We start from the raw sequence: 13,830 nt of genomic DNA on the forward strand, positions 1-13,830 counted from the left end.
GAAGATTAAGTTTGGGTGGGTGGGGAATGAGCTGGGATTGGACATGTTGAATTCCTCCAGCAAGGAGGCCTTCTTTTTTCCTTACGGGAAGAGAGTTTTTTTAGATATTAATATCATTCTTTCTTGGGACTATTTCTGACTAATTGTCAGTATTAATGTCAGCTTTGATAATTGGAGTTTCTTACTTAAAACGAATACTTTATGTTCTTGGTTATAGGGGGAAAATGTACATTCAGAATGGTTTCGGAATTTACATTTTTTTTTTTTCAGTAGAGGCACAAATGAAATCTCTTACCTCCCCCTCCCTCCTGATTTGGACTGACCTAGAATGTCAGCTAGATTTGTAGGCTGACTTTTTTGATAATAGGAGTCTATTGTTTGTCTTTCCCTTGTATTTTATTTATTTGACCAAGAAACGTTTTCAGCTCTTCACAAGCAGTGTGATGTAGCTGCTTATTTGTTTTCTTTTTAAATTGTTTAGTATTCATTTTGAGGTACTCTTAAAGGTCCACTCTTGTGGTCTGGGATTAAAGTAAGAATTTTCTCTAAACAGTACGATTCCAGGAAGGTTTTTGGTCTTAACTGAGTTCTAGTAGCGACTGGTTTCTTACAGTTTGACATAATGAAGAGTTACATGCTTATGCCTCCATTGTACCATTACCAATAGTGAGTAAAAGGGGAATATCTGTTAGTCTTTGCAAGGGGAGAGTGGTGATGAGAGGCATGGAATCGCTGTTGGGATTTTTTCTGCTCTAAGGTACTTACGTGAAGCTCAGAGTCGATTATTTCATCCTGGCCAAGAGCTCAGTAAGAGTTTGGATTAGACCAATGTCTGCATATACTGGTGTTCTCTGGGAAGGGTTGACTGCTGCAGGGAGTGGAGTGTTTAGGCCGGTGGGACTGCAGAATGAATTTATCAATGAGAATGAAGACTTAGTCCTGGTGGACTGAATATTTTAAGATCTAAAACTGTGCCAGACCCCAACAGTCCTCTTTACTTTACAAGCTCCAGATAGAAACAGGTGTCCTAAAAATGCATCTAATCTAAATGACACAAATGTGCTAATTGGTTTTTTTTAAAGAGGGAATTTATCTATCCAAGTGTAGCCATACCCTTCACAGTTCAGTGAAGGATCTGCTTGTTACAGTGTTGCTTTGGTCTCTGTCATGACAGAGATGGTAGGGAATGAGGAAATGAATGTCAGCTGAGGACAGTTGTGTCTTTGTTCGTTCATCTTTGAAAAGGTGGAAAGTGAGCAACCTAGCTGGATTTGCTAGGTACCTGAGGCTGTCCATGACAAATGAATGAGGTTGGAGCCAAATGGAACATCAGGTATTCATTCCTCATCTATCCTTAAGATACAACCAAAGGCTTAGAAATGTAGAGCTTCCTAAACTTTGGGTTGAGATCCTATATGGGAAAAAGTTTTAAAGCTCTGGTTTAGAGGGTACCTACTTCATGAGTCTAGCATCCTTTGGGGCAAGGAAAACCGAGTGAATCTAGGCCTTTTTATCCTAAGTCCATTTTATCCTAAGAGCTTATTATACAGGAAGTATAAACTGTGGATTTAATATCTTGCCAAGATTGTTGTGAGACTTGAGAGCTGGTGAGAAATTACTTACAAGCTGATCTAGGCCTGGGACTGTTCATCATTTCTATCCATTTGGTTTCTTCTTGGCACCACAGTGGGCTCCTTGCAGCTGCTGCAAAAAGAACTTGGATACAGTTCTAATGCAGTGCAGCTTCATGGTGACCCTGAGCAGTCTGTGTAGCATTACCCTTCTTTCCAAAGAGAAGCCAGCCATCCTAATTCCTTAAAAGGGACACAGGCAATAGGCTCCAATGTATACGCAGTTATTTCTTGAACTGCGGTTTGGGAGGTAATGGTATAGCACAGCAGACTTCACGGTACAAAGACTTTGTTTGGAGGGTCCACTCAGCTATTAGTGTCACTGTCCCAATTGCCAACTCTTGACAGTTGAGTAATAAGCATATAAGCAGGAGCCTTACCAAATCTTGCTTAGAAGTGGTAGCTTTGAAATTTCTCTGATTGTCACTGAAGGAAGGCAGTCATGGCTTCTTATCTCTGATAGACATGGGAACACATAGTCCACATTCATAAACACTTTACAAGATGGCCACATCCTAGTATAGTTGGCAGATTTCCCTAACAGTATTTCATTTATGTCTCTGAAGTAGGAAAGAACTTAAAAATTCTTGTTTGATAAATATTTACTGAGACCCTACTCGGGGAAAGAATTTTTGAGTCTTGTTTTGTGGGAAATACTGTAAAGTATGACCTGTTTGAAGAAATTTGGTAGAGGAGATAGGAGATATACACAGGTTAATGCTATATGAGTGGTGCTGATGGTTGTCCTGGCTGGGCAGATAGGTTTCTGCTATAGATAAACTAGTTAAAACTCTTAACTTCCTGCCTACGTTGTTCTCACAGCCTTCTAGCTGGCATTTTTAGTCTTTGTGCTCTAATCTATTCCACTTTTGGTCACCAGGCCAGTCATTCCCCTTAAGAATCGTTAATTGATCTCTTCTTCTATCAAGTCTAACTTCCTGTCATTCAGGGTCCTTTATGACTTGACTTCAATAAACCTCTGAATATTCTTAGAGGAGCTCAGCTAGGCCAATCTTCTCATCCCATGCCCTTAACACACTGTTATGGGTGTGCTCATAATGGGTATGTACTTTAAGTGAATCCTTGTGCTTGGTGGGGAGGATGAGATTTCTTCTGGACCTGGCAATCCTTACATGCCACTTTGAGCCCTCCTTTGTTTCTCCTCCATAACACTAAGCATGAAAAGCACCTGCCCTAACCTTTAGGTATACAGACTTCTTTTAGTCCCTAATGCTTTCATCAGTTCTGGTTAAATCTTAACAACTAGATTGTAAACTCTTTGAAAGCACGATTTAGCACATTTATTTTTTAAATAAATATCAAGTAGGGCCCACCTTACCGCCTAGCAATGAATACTCCATAAATAAATGAATAATACAATGTAGCATGACCTTGGCTTTCATATAGTAAAAACTTGGGAAGCTCAGTTCTTTCAGAAATATTCCAGTGAATCTTTGTGGCCAGGAATTGGAGCCTATGTGTCTTTGGGAGAAGGTAAAAGGCCTTCTATTTATGGGCATGCTTTTTTCCTTATTAGTTGCAACAAATAAGAATGGCTTTTTTTTTTTTACCAAAAGCAATAGAAAAGCTGAAACTTAATATGATTTTTGGATTAAAGAATACTATGACAATGTCTTTTGGGCCTAACTGTGGGTGCTCTGGCCTTTGATTGTTTGAAAGAGTGCCCTGAAATGTGACCACCTTTTATGCAGCTGAGATTCTCAACTCTAATTTAGAATACTTTGAAGATTGGTCTAGTTAATCCTGAAAATTTCAAAATGTTAATATATCCAAATCTTAATATATGCCAGATATATTTTTGAGCTATATAGAATTGCAGTTGGATGATAGGACAGTAATAATAATAATAGCTAGTATCTACATAGCACTTTAAGATTTGCAAAGCATTTTTACAAATATCCCATTTGATCCTCACAACAACCCTGGGAGCTAGTACCAGAATTATTTGGGTTTTATAGATGAGAAAACTGAAACACGGGTTAAGTGATTGGCCCAGGGTGGAGGCTGGATTTGAAATTGGGTCTTCCTGACTCTAGGTACAGTGCTTAATTTACTAGTTTCCCCAAAAGTTGGTAATCACTATTGTATTTATCAGTTAGCAGTCCAGCGAGATGAAAACCTTTAAAGTACTGTGTAACTGTTAGCTATTATTGGATTGGTAGAGATGAAGAGAGATTGTGGATTTAGGATCGAAATAATTCTCTTTTTTCTTCACAGAGTAATGCAAAAGAGGAAGAGAAGTTGATAAATTCACCCTCTGGTGTGCTTTTTAGCAGAGAAGGCAGTGATACACACTGGTTTAGAGTTGGAGGCCTTAGATTTTAATCCCATCTTTGCTGCTTAGTGGCATGGACCAGTCATTTAACCACTCCTGAGTTCAGTTTCCATAGCTATAAGAGTTGGACTTAAGTAAAATCAGAGTAGCCCAAGTCACAGTGGAAATTGTAACGTAAGTCAGCTAGGCTGTTTGCTGTGATTAGGGAATTTCTACCCGTGCTTCATTTGTAGAATTTTTTTTTTCTAATAGGCTGTTAGCTTCTTGATAAAGCCTTTGCTGAACTGAAAGATCATTGGGTTTTTGTTTTGTCTTATTTTTGTTTTGGATGCCTTTTTAAAAACTCCACAGGATATAGACAAAAGCTATTCTGTTTTGTCTTTTACTGATGACCCTGATTCTGGATCTCTTGAAGGGAGGAGATAGCCAGGACAGAAGAAAAACTTTATGATCTTAAATTGGGTTACCTTTTATTTCCTTCCTAGTACTGAGCATGCTCAATAACCCACTGGGAAATGTACTGGGAAAACCTCCTCTAGGCTTCTTGCCCCTGGACCCTACTAACTCTGACTTGATGGAAAAGTTTCCAACCCCATCTCTGAGAGGATCCCGCCTGGATGCCCGTCCTGTCTTGGATTCTCGTTCCAGCAGCCCCTCTGACTCGGATACAAGTGGGTTCAGCTCTGGATCAGACCATCTCTCGGATTTAATTGTACGTAATTTGCTTTCAGGGGAAGTGGTTGGGGCCCCTGAAGTGTTCTAAGTGAATATTCTAGTACAAGAGCTATGCCTCATCTTTGGAAAATTTGGAGAACTTGGCTTTATATATCAAGACGGTGTAGGGGATATATGCACAGAGAAGAGCAGTGGAGAAATGGTTTTGGTCTATATATATTCTGTTAAACTGAAGAGTCCAAATAAGTGATTACCACCCATGGTTCAGAAATAACCTCATCCTTCTTGAAGTAGAAAATTATCAAGAGAATGTACTGTAATTCATCCAGAATGTCCTAGAAAAATTTGAGGTGGGGGAGGTGGGGAGGCTAAGAACAGGAGTGGTTAATGGTGAATCCTTTCCTGTGGTTTGCCTTTACCTTATGAGCTTGTCCTGTCCATGATACTCTCCTTGGAGAAATGCTTGGTCAGAACTCACAGGGATGGAATACGGTAGGTTTGTAATTAGCAATCTTTCTTAAGATGGCCTGCTAATTTTCTTACTTTAAGGACTTAACTTCCAGAGCATGAGATACTTTGGAGGTTGGCTATTTTAAAAATCAACTTGGTTTGTGTAGACAGTTTTCACTGTCACTCTTCGTTGGATTATAGGTAGGGGCTCAGATTTGTCCTGCTGAGATGGAAAGCCAATTTGGCTTTTGTTCAGAGAGGTTACTTGAGTTTACCTAAACTTTGTCATGGCTCTTTACTTAAAGCTCAAGGTGACAGACTTACTTATGAGGTCTGTTACCTGTTATTTAAGAAAATATTAGTGAGAATTGGTTTTTAGGGCGGCTAGGTGGTGTAGTAGATATAATGCCATGCCTAGAGTCAGGAAGACTCATCTTCCTGATTTCAAAATCTGCCCTCAGACACTTAGTAATTATATGATATTGGGCAGTTCACTTAACCCTGATTGCCTCAGTTTCCTGCTCTGTAAAATAAGCTGGAGAAGGAAATGGCAAACCACTCCAGTATCTTTGCCAAGAAAACCCCAAGTGGAGTCACAAAGAGTTGGATATGACTGAAATGATTGAAAAACAGCAAAATCTGGTCTTTGGTCAAGTGGTGGTATGGACTAGGGAATTAGCTTTCCAGATACTTAATAAAAAAAATTTCTTTGCCTCCCTAAAACCCTCTTTCATATTCATTTTTTTCCCCTTTTGTAGTCCAGCCTTCGCATCTCCCCTCCTCTGCCCTTCCTGCCCCTTGGGGCTGGTCCCAGAGACCCTTTAAAGATGGGAGTTGGGTCCTGGCTGGACCAAGACCAGGCTGCTCTAGCTGCAGTAACTCCCTCTCCTACCAGTGCATCAAAGAGATGGCCTGGAGCATCTGTGTGGCCTTCTTGGGACTTGTTAGAAGCTCCAGAGGATCCTTTTAGTATTGAGAGGGAGGCCAGACTCCATAGACAAGCTGCAGGTAAGGGCTGGGCCTGTTTAATTCTCTTTTCCTTTCTCCCCAAGTCTGGTAGAGTGCATAATAAATGCTTATTTAATTGAATGGGACTATAGCTGAGCCCTGCTGGTAAGCAGGGGACTGTTATATATAGAAAGTACAAGCTATCTAATTCTAGGAGATAGAACTTTTGAATATGCTTGTGAATCATCTGGAAGCAGGACTACACAGTGAAATTACGAAGTTTACTGGATGACTCTTTCTTTTTCAGGATAGCAGAATACCAAGCAGATGTGGATGAACTACAGGATGATGTCTCAGGGTTGTGTGGGGAGAATAGTAATAGGTGAGACTCTGTGTAGTCTCAGACAAGGCAGGGATAAAGACTTCTGAGGCTTTTCTAGTGTTAATGTCCTATTAGTACATGTTTGAAGACTATATATGTGGATGAAGGAGTTTGAACTTTAGGTTATGGGTAAATAAGAGATACTATTCCCTGAAGACATTTGCCCATTGTGCTGCTATAGCTATCAAAGCTAACATTGCTATGCATCAAGGAGATTATTAGAAACAAAATAAAAAACATTCTACTCCCTTTAAACCAAATCATAATGAATAGAATATAAACTGATTGAGGGCAGGGACTGTTTTTGGCTTGGTGTTCCTCATGCTTAAAACAGAATTAGGCAATTAGTGGAGTCTGGTTCTGTACTTCAAAGATACAGCAGCCCAGTGGTCCCTATGGCCTAGGGTTCTGCCTCTAAGAGAAAATACCAAGGTATGTATTATGAGTGCCCTAGACTTAAACTTGGTGACAGATAGTCCTTTTGTTTCCTAATACTCCATTTTAATCTTCTGCATCTATTTATCGAAGTCATTCTTTAGTACTTTTGGCTTGTGTCATGTCTGAGGGATGAGTTGCTAAGCTAAATCTGCTGTATAAAGTCATGCTTACTTGAATTTTCCCTCAATTTGCTTCTCAGGCCCGAGGCAATGTGATGCCTCAGAAACAGCTGACTTTGGAGTTGGCCTGTATGAATTTACATCCCAACCCTGCCCCTTGGTGCCTGTGTCACCTTGGGTGACTTGACCTTTCTGGGACTCGGTTTCCTCACTAAGTTTCCTTCTAGCTCTAAATATGTGATCCTATGATATATTTTAATTCTTGTAATCCAGGCTTTAGCAAGTTGATATGTACTAATTCCATTCATTATCTTTTATGAAAGACTTAGAGCTGGAAGAGACTCTAGCATCTTACTAGTTCCTTCATTTTATAGTTCAAGAAACTGAGGTTCAAAGAAATAAGACAGTTTGCTCAGGAAGAAAGAGGCATTGAATTCAGCCCCACACCACTGTCCTCCTCTCCCCGAAGCCCTGGATTCCTGATCTAGGACTCTTCCCACTGCCCAGTGCTGCTGCCTCTTAGGTGTGGTCTCCTGTCCTTCCATCTTTCTGACTTGAAGAATTTTCATCTTTGAAAATCTGTTCTAAGATAGGAGCTGCCACATTCCTTTGATCATTTTAGCAACCTTTCTCTGGACCTTCTTTGTCTATCTACCACACTAATTTTTGCTTTTAAACACAGACAAAATGTTGTCTTTTGGTTTCTAAAATGTTTCTTGAATGTCAGACTTTCATGGCTGTAGCAGCACATTTGGTCCATGGTCTTTGGAGAAGAGTATTTAAACTAGGTTTAGACAGTGCAAATTATTCTGTTAAAGGTAAATGTGGTCCTACAAGATATGTAACTATGCAAGAAAAATTCCAAAGAAGGAAAGCTAAAAATTAACACCAGGAGTAGAGACTAAAAGATGATATGACTAATGTCTGTATAATCAATATGGGAATGAAGGAGTTGTGTCCTTAATATTTGGGCACTATACCTCAACATTTTACAATTAGGTGATTGTGTGGGGGTGGGGTGGGAGTTGAGGCTTTTGTTGAAAAAAATACAGGTTAAGAGAAATTTTTAAATGCATTAGCTTGAATGAGTGATAAAGATTGAACTTAATTTCTGTCAGAGTTTAATAAACTCTCTGGTTATGACTTGGAGAAAGTTGGACCTATTTGTCTCACTTTGACATTGACCTCAAGGAAGAGTGAATATCTCTTATTATGATATCAGGTTGCTAGGTTAGGTAGTTTTTATAGGTCTGAACTAGTTGAGTAATTTGTAGGTTGATGAAGTTATTCAATATATCTTGTTGGCAGCATCTCCATTCATAATCGTGTATTAGATTAGTAACTTTAGTTCAGGGGCAGGAAGGAACGTTTAAAAACTCACAAATTCTGGCTAATTGGGAAAGGGCCAATGTAGATGAGAGAAATAAGTTAAAGAAATGCTATAAATAGTTATTTTATTATTGTATGGGTTTGAGTCCAAGCTGCCTTCCTAAAATAAGATCGAAAGGGGAAAAATACAGGTAGATGTAGGGGGAAAGTTATACATTATATATAATATTTTCTTTGAGTTAAAACTCTTGATTCAGTTTTTCTTAGTACAGTGCTGTATTTTGCTACTCAAATTGACCTAAGAGCATTATGTAGGCCTACCTTCTTTGTCTCCTCTTCGGGTTTTTCTGTAAGATAGATTGAGAGTGGGGAAGGTATGCCTGTCTGTTCAAGCCAGTGAGGCCTTTTTCAGTAAGAATGAACTCAGACTAGCTAATTATATTAATTTGTTTTTTAATTTAATTTAAAAGTATTATTTCAATTTTCCTGTTACATAACATTTTAAATATTTTTTTAGTTTTGAGTTCCAAATTTTATCCTTCCCGGTACTTCCCCTCCCCCATCCTCTCCCTGAGACCGTTAGCAATCTGATATAGTTAATACGTGTGCAGTCATGTAAAATGTTTCCATATTAGTTGTTTTGTGCAAGAAAACTCAAAAAAGAAAGTGAAAATAGCATGTTTCAGTAGGTATTCAGATGCTGTCAATTCTTTCTCTGGAGGTGAACAGCATTTTTTATCATGAGTCCTTTGGGATTATTTTGGATCATTGTATTGCTAAGAATAGCTAAGTCATTTCGCAGTTGATCATCGTGCCATATATTGCTATTTACTATGTGCAGTGTTCTGGTTCTGCTCACTTCACTTTGTATCAGTTTGTCTCTAAGTCTTTTCAGTTTTTTTTCTGGTATCATCCTGCTTGTCATTTCTTATAGTCATATATCACAGCTTGTTCAGACATTCTCTAGTTGATGAGCATCCCTTCAATTTCCAATTTTTTTAGCTAATGCTATTATATAAAAAAAGGAACATTACAGTGACGTATTACATATGAGCATATCAGCCGTTTGAAGGTGATTGAAGAGAATTTTTGTCCCACATTTCTCTTCCTCCAATTTTATTTATGTTGCTAATTTGTATCTCTGTTTATCGAAAACAACTGTCAAATCAAATGCCATATAAATTAGATAGAATAAATAAATCCTTACTAGTTATAAAATCCAAATGGGGCAAAAAACTCTAAAGTCCTCCAGAGCAGACTGTGTTTGTGGCCATTTACTTAGCACTATTGGAGGATCCCAAGTTATTTGACTCTGTGACATCTCACTTTTCATCTTTTGAAGCTGTGAATGAAGCCACTTGCACCTGGAGTGGTCAGCTTCCTCCTCGAAACTACAAGAACCCTATCTATTCCTGTAAGGTGTTTCTAGGAGGAGTTCCTTGGGACATCACGGAAGGTGAGCTAGCCCCAACAGTTTGCCCCTTGTTTGAGATAATTTGATTATGGAATAAGTAGCTTCAACATTTGTACTGTATGGGGCTTGAAAATAAAGGGAAGGTTGAATTCCCAGCTCTGTGCTAGTCAGATCAGGAACAGGAACAGTCCCACAAGGGTCCAACTGTCCAGTCTGGGGTGTAGTTTCTAAGATAGTTTTTTGTGGGATAGAGGTAGCCAATCTCTCGGGCTCAGGAAGAGAGCATTTCTGTCCCTAAAGCATTTGTGTGTCTCTGCCTCCATGCAGTTCTTTCCTTTTTCTCTGCAGCTGGGTTGATTAACACCTTCCGTGTATTTGGTTCTTTGAGTGTGGAATGGCCTGGTAAGGATGGCAAACACCCCCGCTGCCCTCCCAAAGGTAATATGCCTAAAGGTAATAAAGACATGGTAGGACCACTTTTTTTTTCCTCCCTGATATGTGACCACACTGAGGGATGCTGGGATGTCACAGCTGCATGCTGGTAACTTGGTGAGAGCACTCCAGGGTGCCGACTACCTATCTGTCACCTCCTCTAGATCCAGTACATGCTTTTTACTCTCTCCGTTTTCATTTGGACTCTGAATTGCTATGCCATATGCTAGCTTTAAAACACAGCAATTGTAATGAGCACTTAACGTGTGAACTTAAAGTGAAACTCAGCCCATTGGAGTTTTTCCTACTTTGAAATGAGCTTTCACAGGTGTGCTTCTTTGGCCATTTTACTCCATTTCGAGTTAGCTCTCTTCAGAGGCTGGCCTGATTCTGAACTCCCACTGGAGTTGTCAGGATTAAGGAGCCCTGGGGTTCCATTCCCGAATTGTCTGAAGTCCCAACCCTGTAGAAATCAGGTGTCAATTCCACCTCATTCACCTTCACTAAAGAAAGCAAATGAAGGAGCATTTTAGTGTCTCTATTAGGATTTTAATGAGTATCTTTGGAACCCAGTTAAATCTACCTTAATCTTACCCCCATACTGCTGGCTTTGACTGCTTTGATTTAGACATGTCCATCTTTTCTGACTGGTTATAGCACTTCATTTTCTAATGGTCACTTTTCTAAGTTGCCAGTTCTTTCATTTGTAAATACATTGGTGGCACAATTACTATATCCTTTCCCTGACCCAAGCATTGTGGGTATTTGGCATAGAAGTAGCTTATATTCAAGAAAAGATGTTTTAGATGTAGCAGTAGTTGTGTCTGATAATTTCCTTCCAAGTGAGCCCATACAAAAAAATTGAGCCTGCTGTGTTTCAGGTCATGTGGTCACAGTCATATAAGGATATGCTAACTTGGTCTCCTCCTTGCCCCTCCCTTTATTAAATAGGGTATGTGTACCTGGTGTTTGAGCTGGAGAAATCTGTGCGGGCCCTGCTCCAAGCTTGTTCCCAAGATCCGCTAAGTCCAGATGGTCTGAGCGAGTATTACTTCAAGATGTCCAGCCGCAGGATGCGTTGTAAGGAGGTTAGTTGATCCTTTGTAGCTTAATTCCCTTCTGACTTCTGGGGTTGAAAGTTCTTCCTTAGTATAAAGCCACTATCTAAATGAGACTGATTCAGTTTAAGGAGCTTGCTGTGGGTGAGTGGGTTATTCCCTGTTACAAGGGGGAAAAAAATCTGCTAAGGACTTATCTTGGTGTTGTGGGGGGGGGGGACGACGACGACAACAACACCTTTTTGGTTACTGAATGTGAAAATTCCGAAGTCTTGTGCATTTGCTTCATTTTCCTGACATGTAGTGTAGAGAATATTGGACCTCACATCAGAAGGATTTTGCATTTGAGTACCAGCTCTTCCACTTAGCCATATTCTGGCAACTAGAACAAGGCACTTGGCATCAGTGACCATCTTCTTATAAAATGATGAAGTTGAAGTGTGGCCATTACAGTCCACTCTAGCTCTACTATTCTAAGATAACCATGAATAGGGATTCTGCTGTTTTGTTTACTTTATTTCACTGAACTCAGTGCTTCGTTTATCCATGTTATTCATTAGCTAGCATTTCTGGCCTAGACTTTTTATCCTTCAAATAGAACAGTTAATTCAGTGTCTCTTCACAAATTCATACTTAAGAAGTTCATACTTAGTCCTCCCTACTTTGGCTTTCTGATATATCCTTTGAACTCTTTCTGTTATGGAAGGCAGTTGTGTAATGGAAACAATGTTCATTTTAGGCTTGAATCTCATCTTGGCTTTGACTTAGGCCCTGCCTCTTTGAACCTCATTTTCCTAACCTATAAAATGAAGGATTTGGACTAGATGACTTGTAGGATACCTTTTAACTCAAAATCTGTTATCCTGTGATATTTTATTGTTAACCTCTTTTTAACTGCTTTTCCTTAGTAGCAGTCTGGCCCTTATCTTGTTGAATCAATTTTCAATGCCTGACTATTGGTGAGGATTCTTCTCCATTCTCTAGGTGGTAGCCGTGGTTGAATATTTAGCTTTCTTAATCTTCACAGAGGGTCCATGGTATAGAAGAGCCGCTGCTTGTTCCCTACTGCCCTTTTAATTGTTTCCCTTTAAGAGGTGCTTTCCCCTTGGATCTATATGGCCTTCACGGTTGGGGGTTTTTTCCTTATCAATTCTGGGACTTGCTTTTCTTATAATAAATTCCATCTTTAACATGGTATCTGACTTAACTTTGATGTACTGAAACTATGCATTCAAAAGTGAGTAGTGACCACGTAAGTATTTGATCTTGATAGCCTTTTCTCTTGCTTCATCTTTGACTTCTCTGTAGCATTTTGGCAGTGACCCACTCACTTTTTGAAACTTAATCCTCCCTTGACTTGTGTGCTGTTCCCTTCTGACCATTCCTTCTTAGTTACCTTCACCTGGCTCTTTTTTCTTTTCCCTAGGTACATTCCTTGACTCTAAAATTTTTCATAGTTTTAATCTCCTGTGTTTGATGGCATCTTCAGTTCTGTCATCACTTGAAAAATATTTTTAGTTACTTTTGAGAACACCATCATTTTGTGCTACTGGTCTCAAACTCACTTTGTACAAAACTATAAATTCATCTTTAGCTATTCACCCATACAACTCTCCTTCCTCTCCTAACAAAGCCATAGCTCAGTTTTTCATACTTTGCCATTTCTATCATTACCTGCTTCAAGGCTTAACATGTCTTAACCATTTATGGCTCCTCCTTCAACCCACTGGACTCGGTCACCAGAATCTTGATTCCTCCTTCCCAATGTCTTGTATCTGTTCCTTCAGTGCTAGTCTTATTCTGACACCTTAATTTGACCTCATCCCAAATAGAAAAACTGTGTTTTCGTCCTGGCTTGTTTCCCAGCCATGGGTTTCTTTCCCCAACTTTTCTGTGTGTGTGTGTGTGTGTGTGTGTGTGTGTGTGTAGTTGCCAAATTAATCTTGGTTTCTTATTTCCAAACATTCTCTCTGTTTTTCGATACCCTGTCCATCCCATTTATTTTTAAGTATTTTTGATCAGTACTCAATATTAAACTTTATGTACTACTCCTTTCTCCACATATTTGGATCCTATCAGTTTTTTGAGACCTGGTTTGACCACCTTGAAACTATGGCTGATAACTCTCAGACTAATTTTTACCTTCCCAAGGTTTATGTCAACCTATTGAGAAAAATACGCTGCCCGTTCCTCACAATTTACTATTTTATCTTGTCATCATATCATACTATCATTGCCAACAAATACTATTTTATTCCTTGTTAGACTAACTCTTGCTGAGGGCTTAGACTCATTAACCTTTTATACCCAGTGCTAAGTTTGCAGTAAGATGAAATTTACTTGTCATCTTGGTTGACTAGATGCTTCTTAAAGGCAGAGATCATTTTGTTTTTGTCTTTGTATCCCTAGCATTATTTATTGGTGGCATCGTGACATAACCAATGGTGCTAGATTCAGTCTACAGTAATGTTCATCTCTCAAGTATGAGTGAGTGAGTTAACTGTTATGTGCCTCTGGAACTTAGATTATCAAAGATGAGTTGCTATCTGCATTAATGGAAGGAATCCTCACCCTGGGAGTTACCTCACTGAAGAAATCAGAGACCTTCCTGGATTACTCTTCAAGTGTTCATATATTCCAGCACTGAACATAATGCCT

General features: G+C 39.3%; 1 protein-coding gene across 4 annotated transcripts in view; it reads left to right on the forward strand.

The window, feature by feature from the left end:
* Positions 1-13,830, forward strand: part of CPEB1 (cytoplasmic polyadenylation element binding protein 1) — a 71,210-nt gene that overhangs the window by 50,170 nt on the left and 7,210 nt on the right. For 3 of the 4 annotated variants that reach the window (XM_020997046.1, XM_020997048.1, XM_020997051.2), the window contains exons 4-8: positions 4,413-4,639; positions 5,811-6,060; positions 9,611-9,724; positions 10,031-10,135; positions 11,066-11,202. In XM_020997046.1, the coding sequence (XP_020852705.1) occupies positions 4,413-4,639; positions 5,811-6,060; positions 9,611-9,724; positions 10,031-10,135; positions 11,066-11,202 (833 nt within the window). The remainder of the gene's footprint in view (positions 1-4,412; positions 4,640-5,810; positions 6,061-9,610; positions 9,725-10,030; positions 10,136-11,065; positions 11,203-13,830) is intronic. The other variant, XM_020997047.1, reaches the window with a different exon arrangement.

This window comes from Phascolarctos cinereus, unplaced genomic scaffold (genome assembly GCF_003287225.1).
Source record: "Phascolarctos cinereus isolate Bilbo 61053 unplaced genomic scaffold, phaCin_HiC Scaffold_3;HRSCAF=262, whole genome shotgun sequence".
Lineage (NCBI taxonomy): Eukaryota > Metazoa > Chordata > Mammalia > Diprotodontia > Phascolarctidae > Phascolarctos > Phascolarctos cinereus.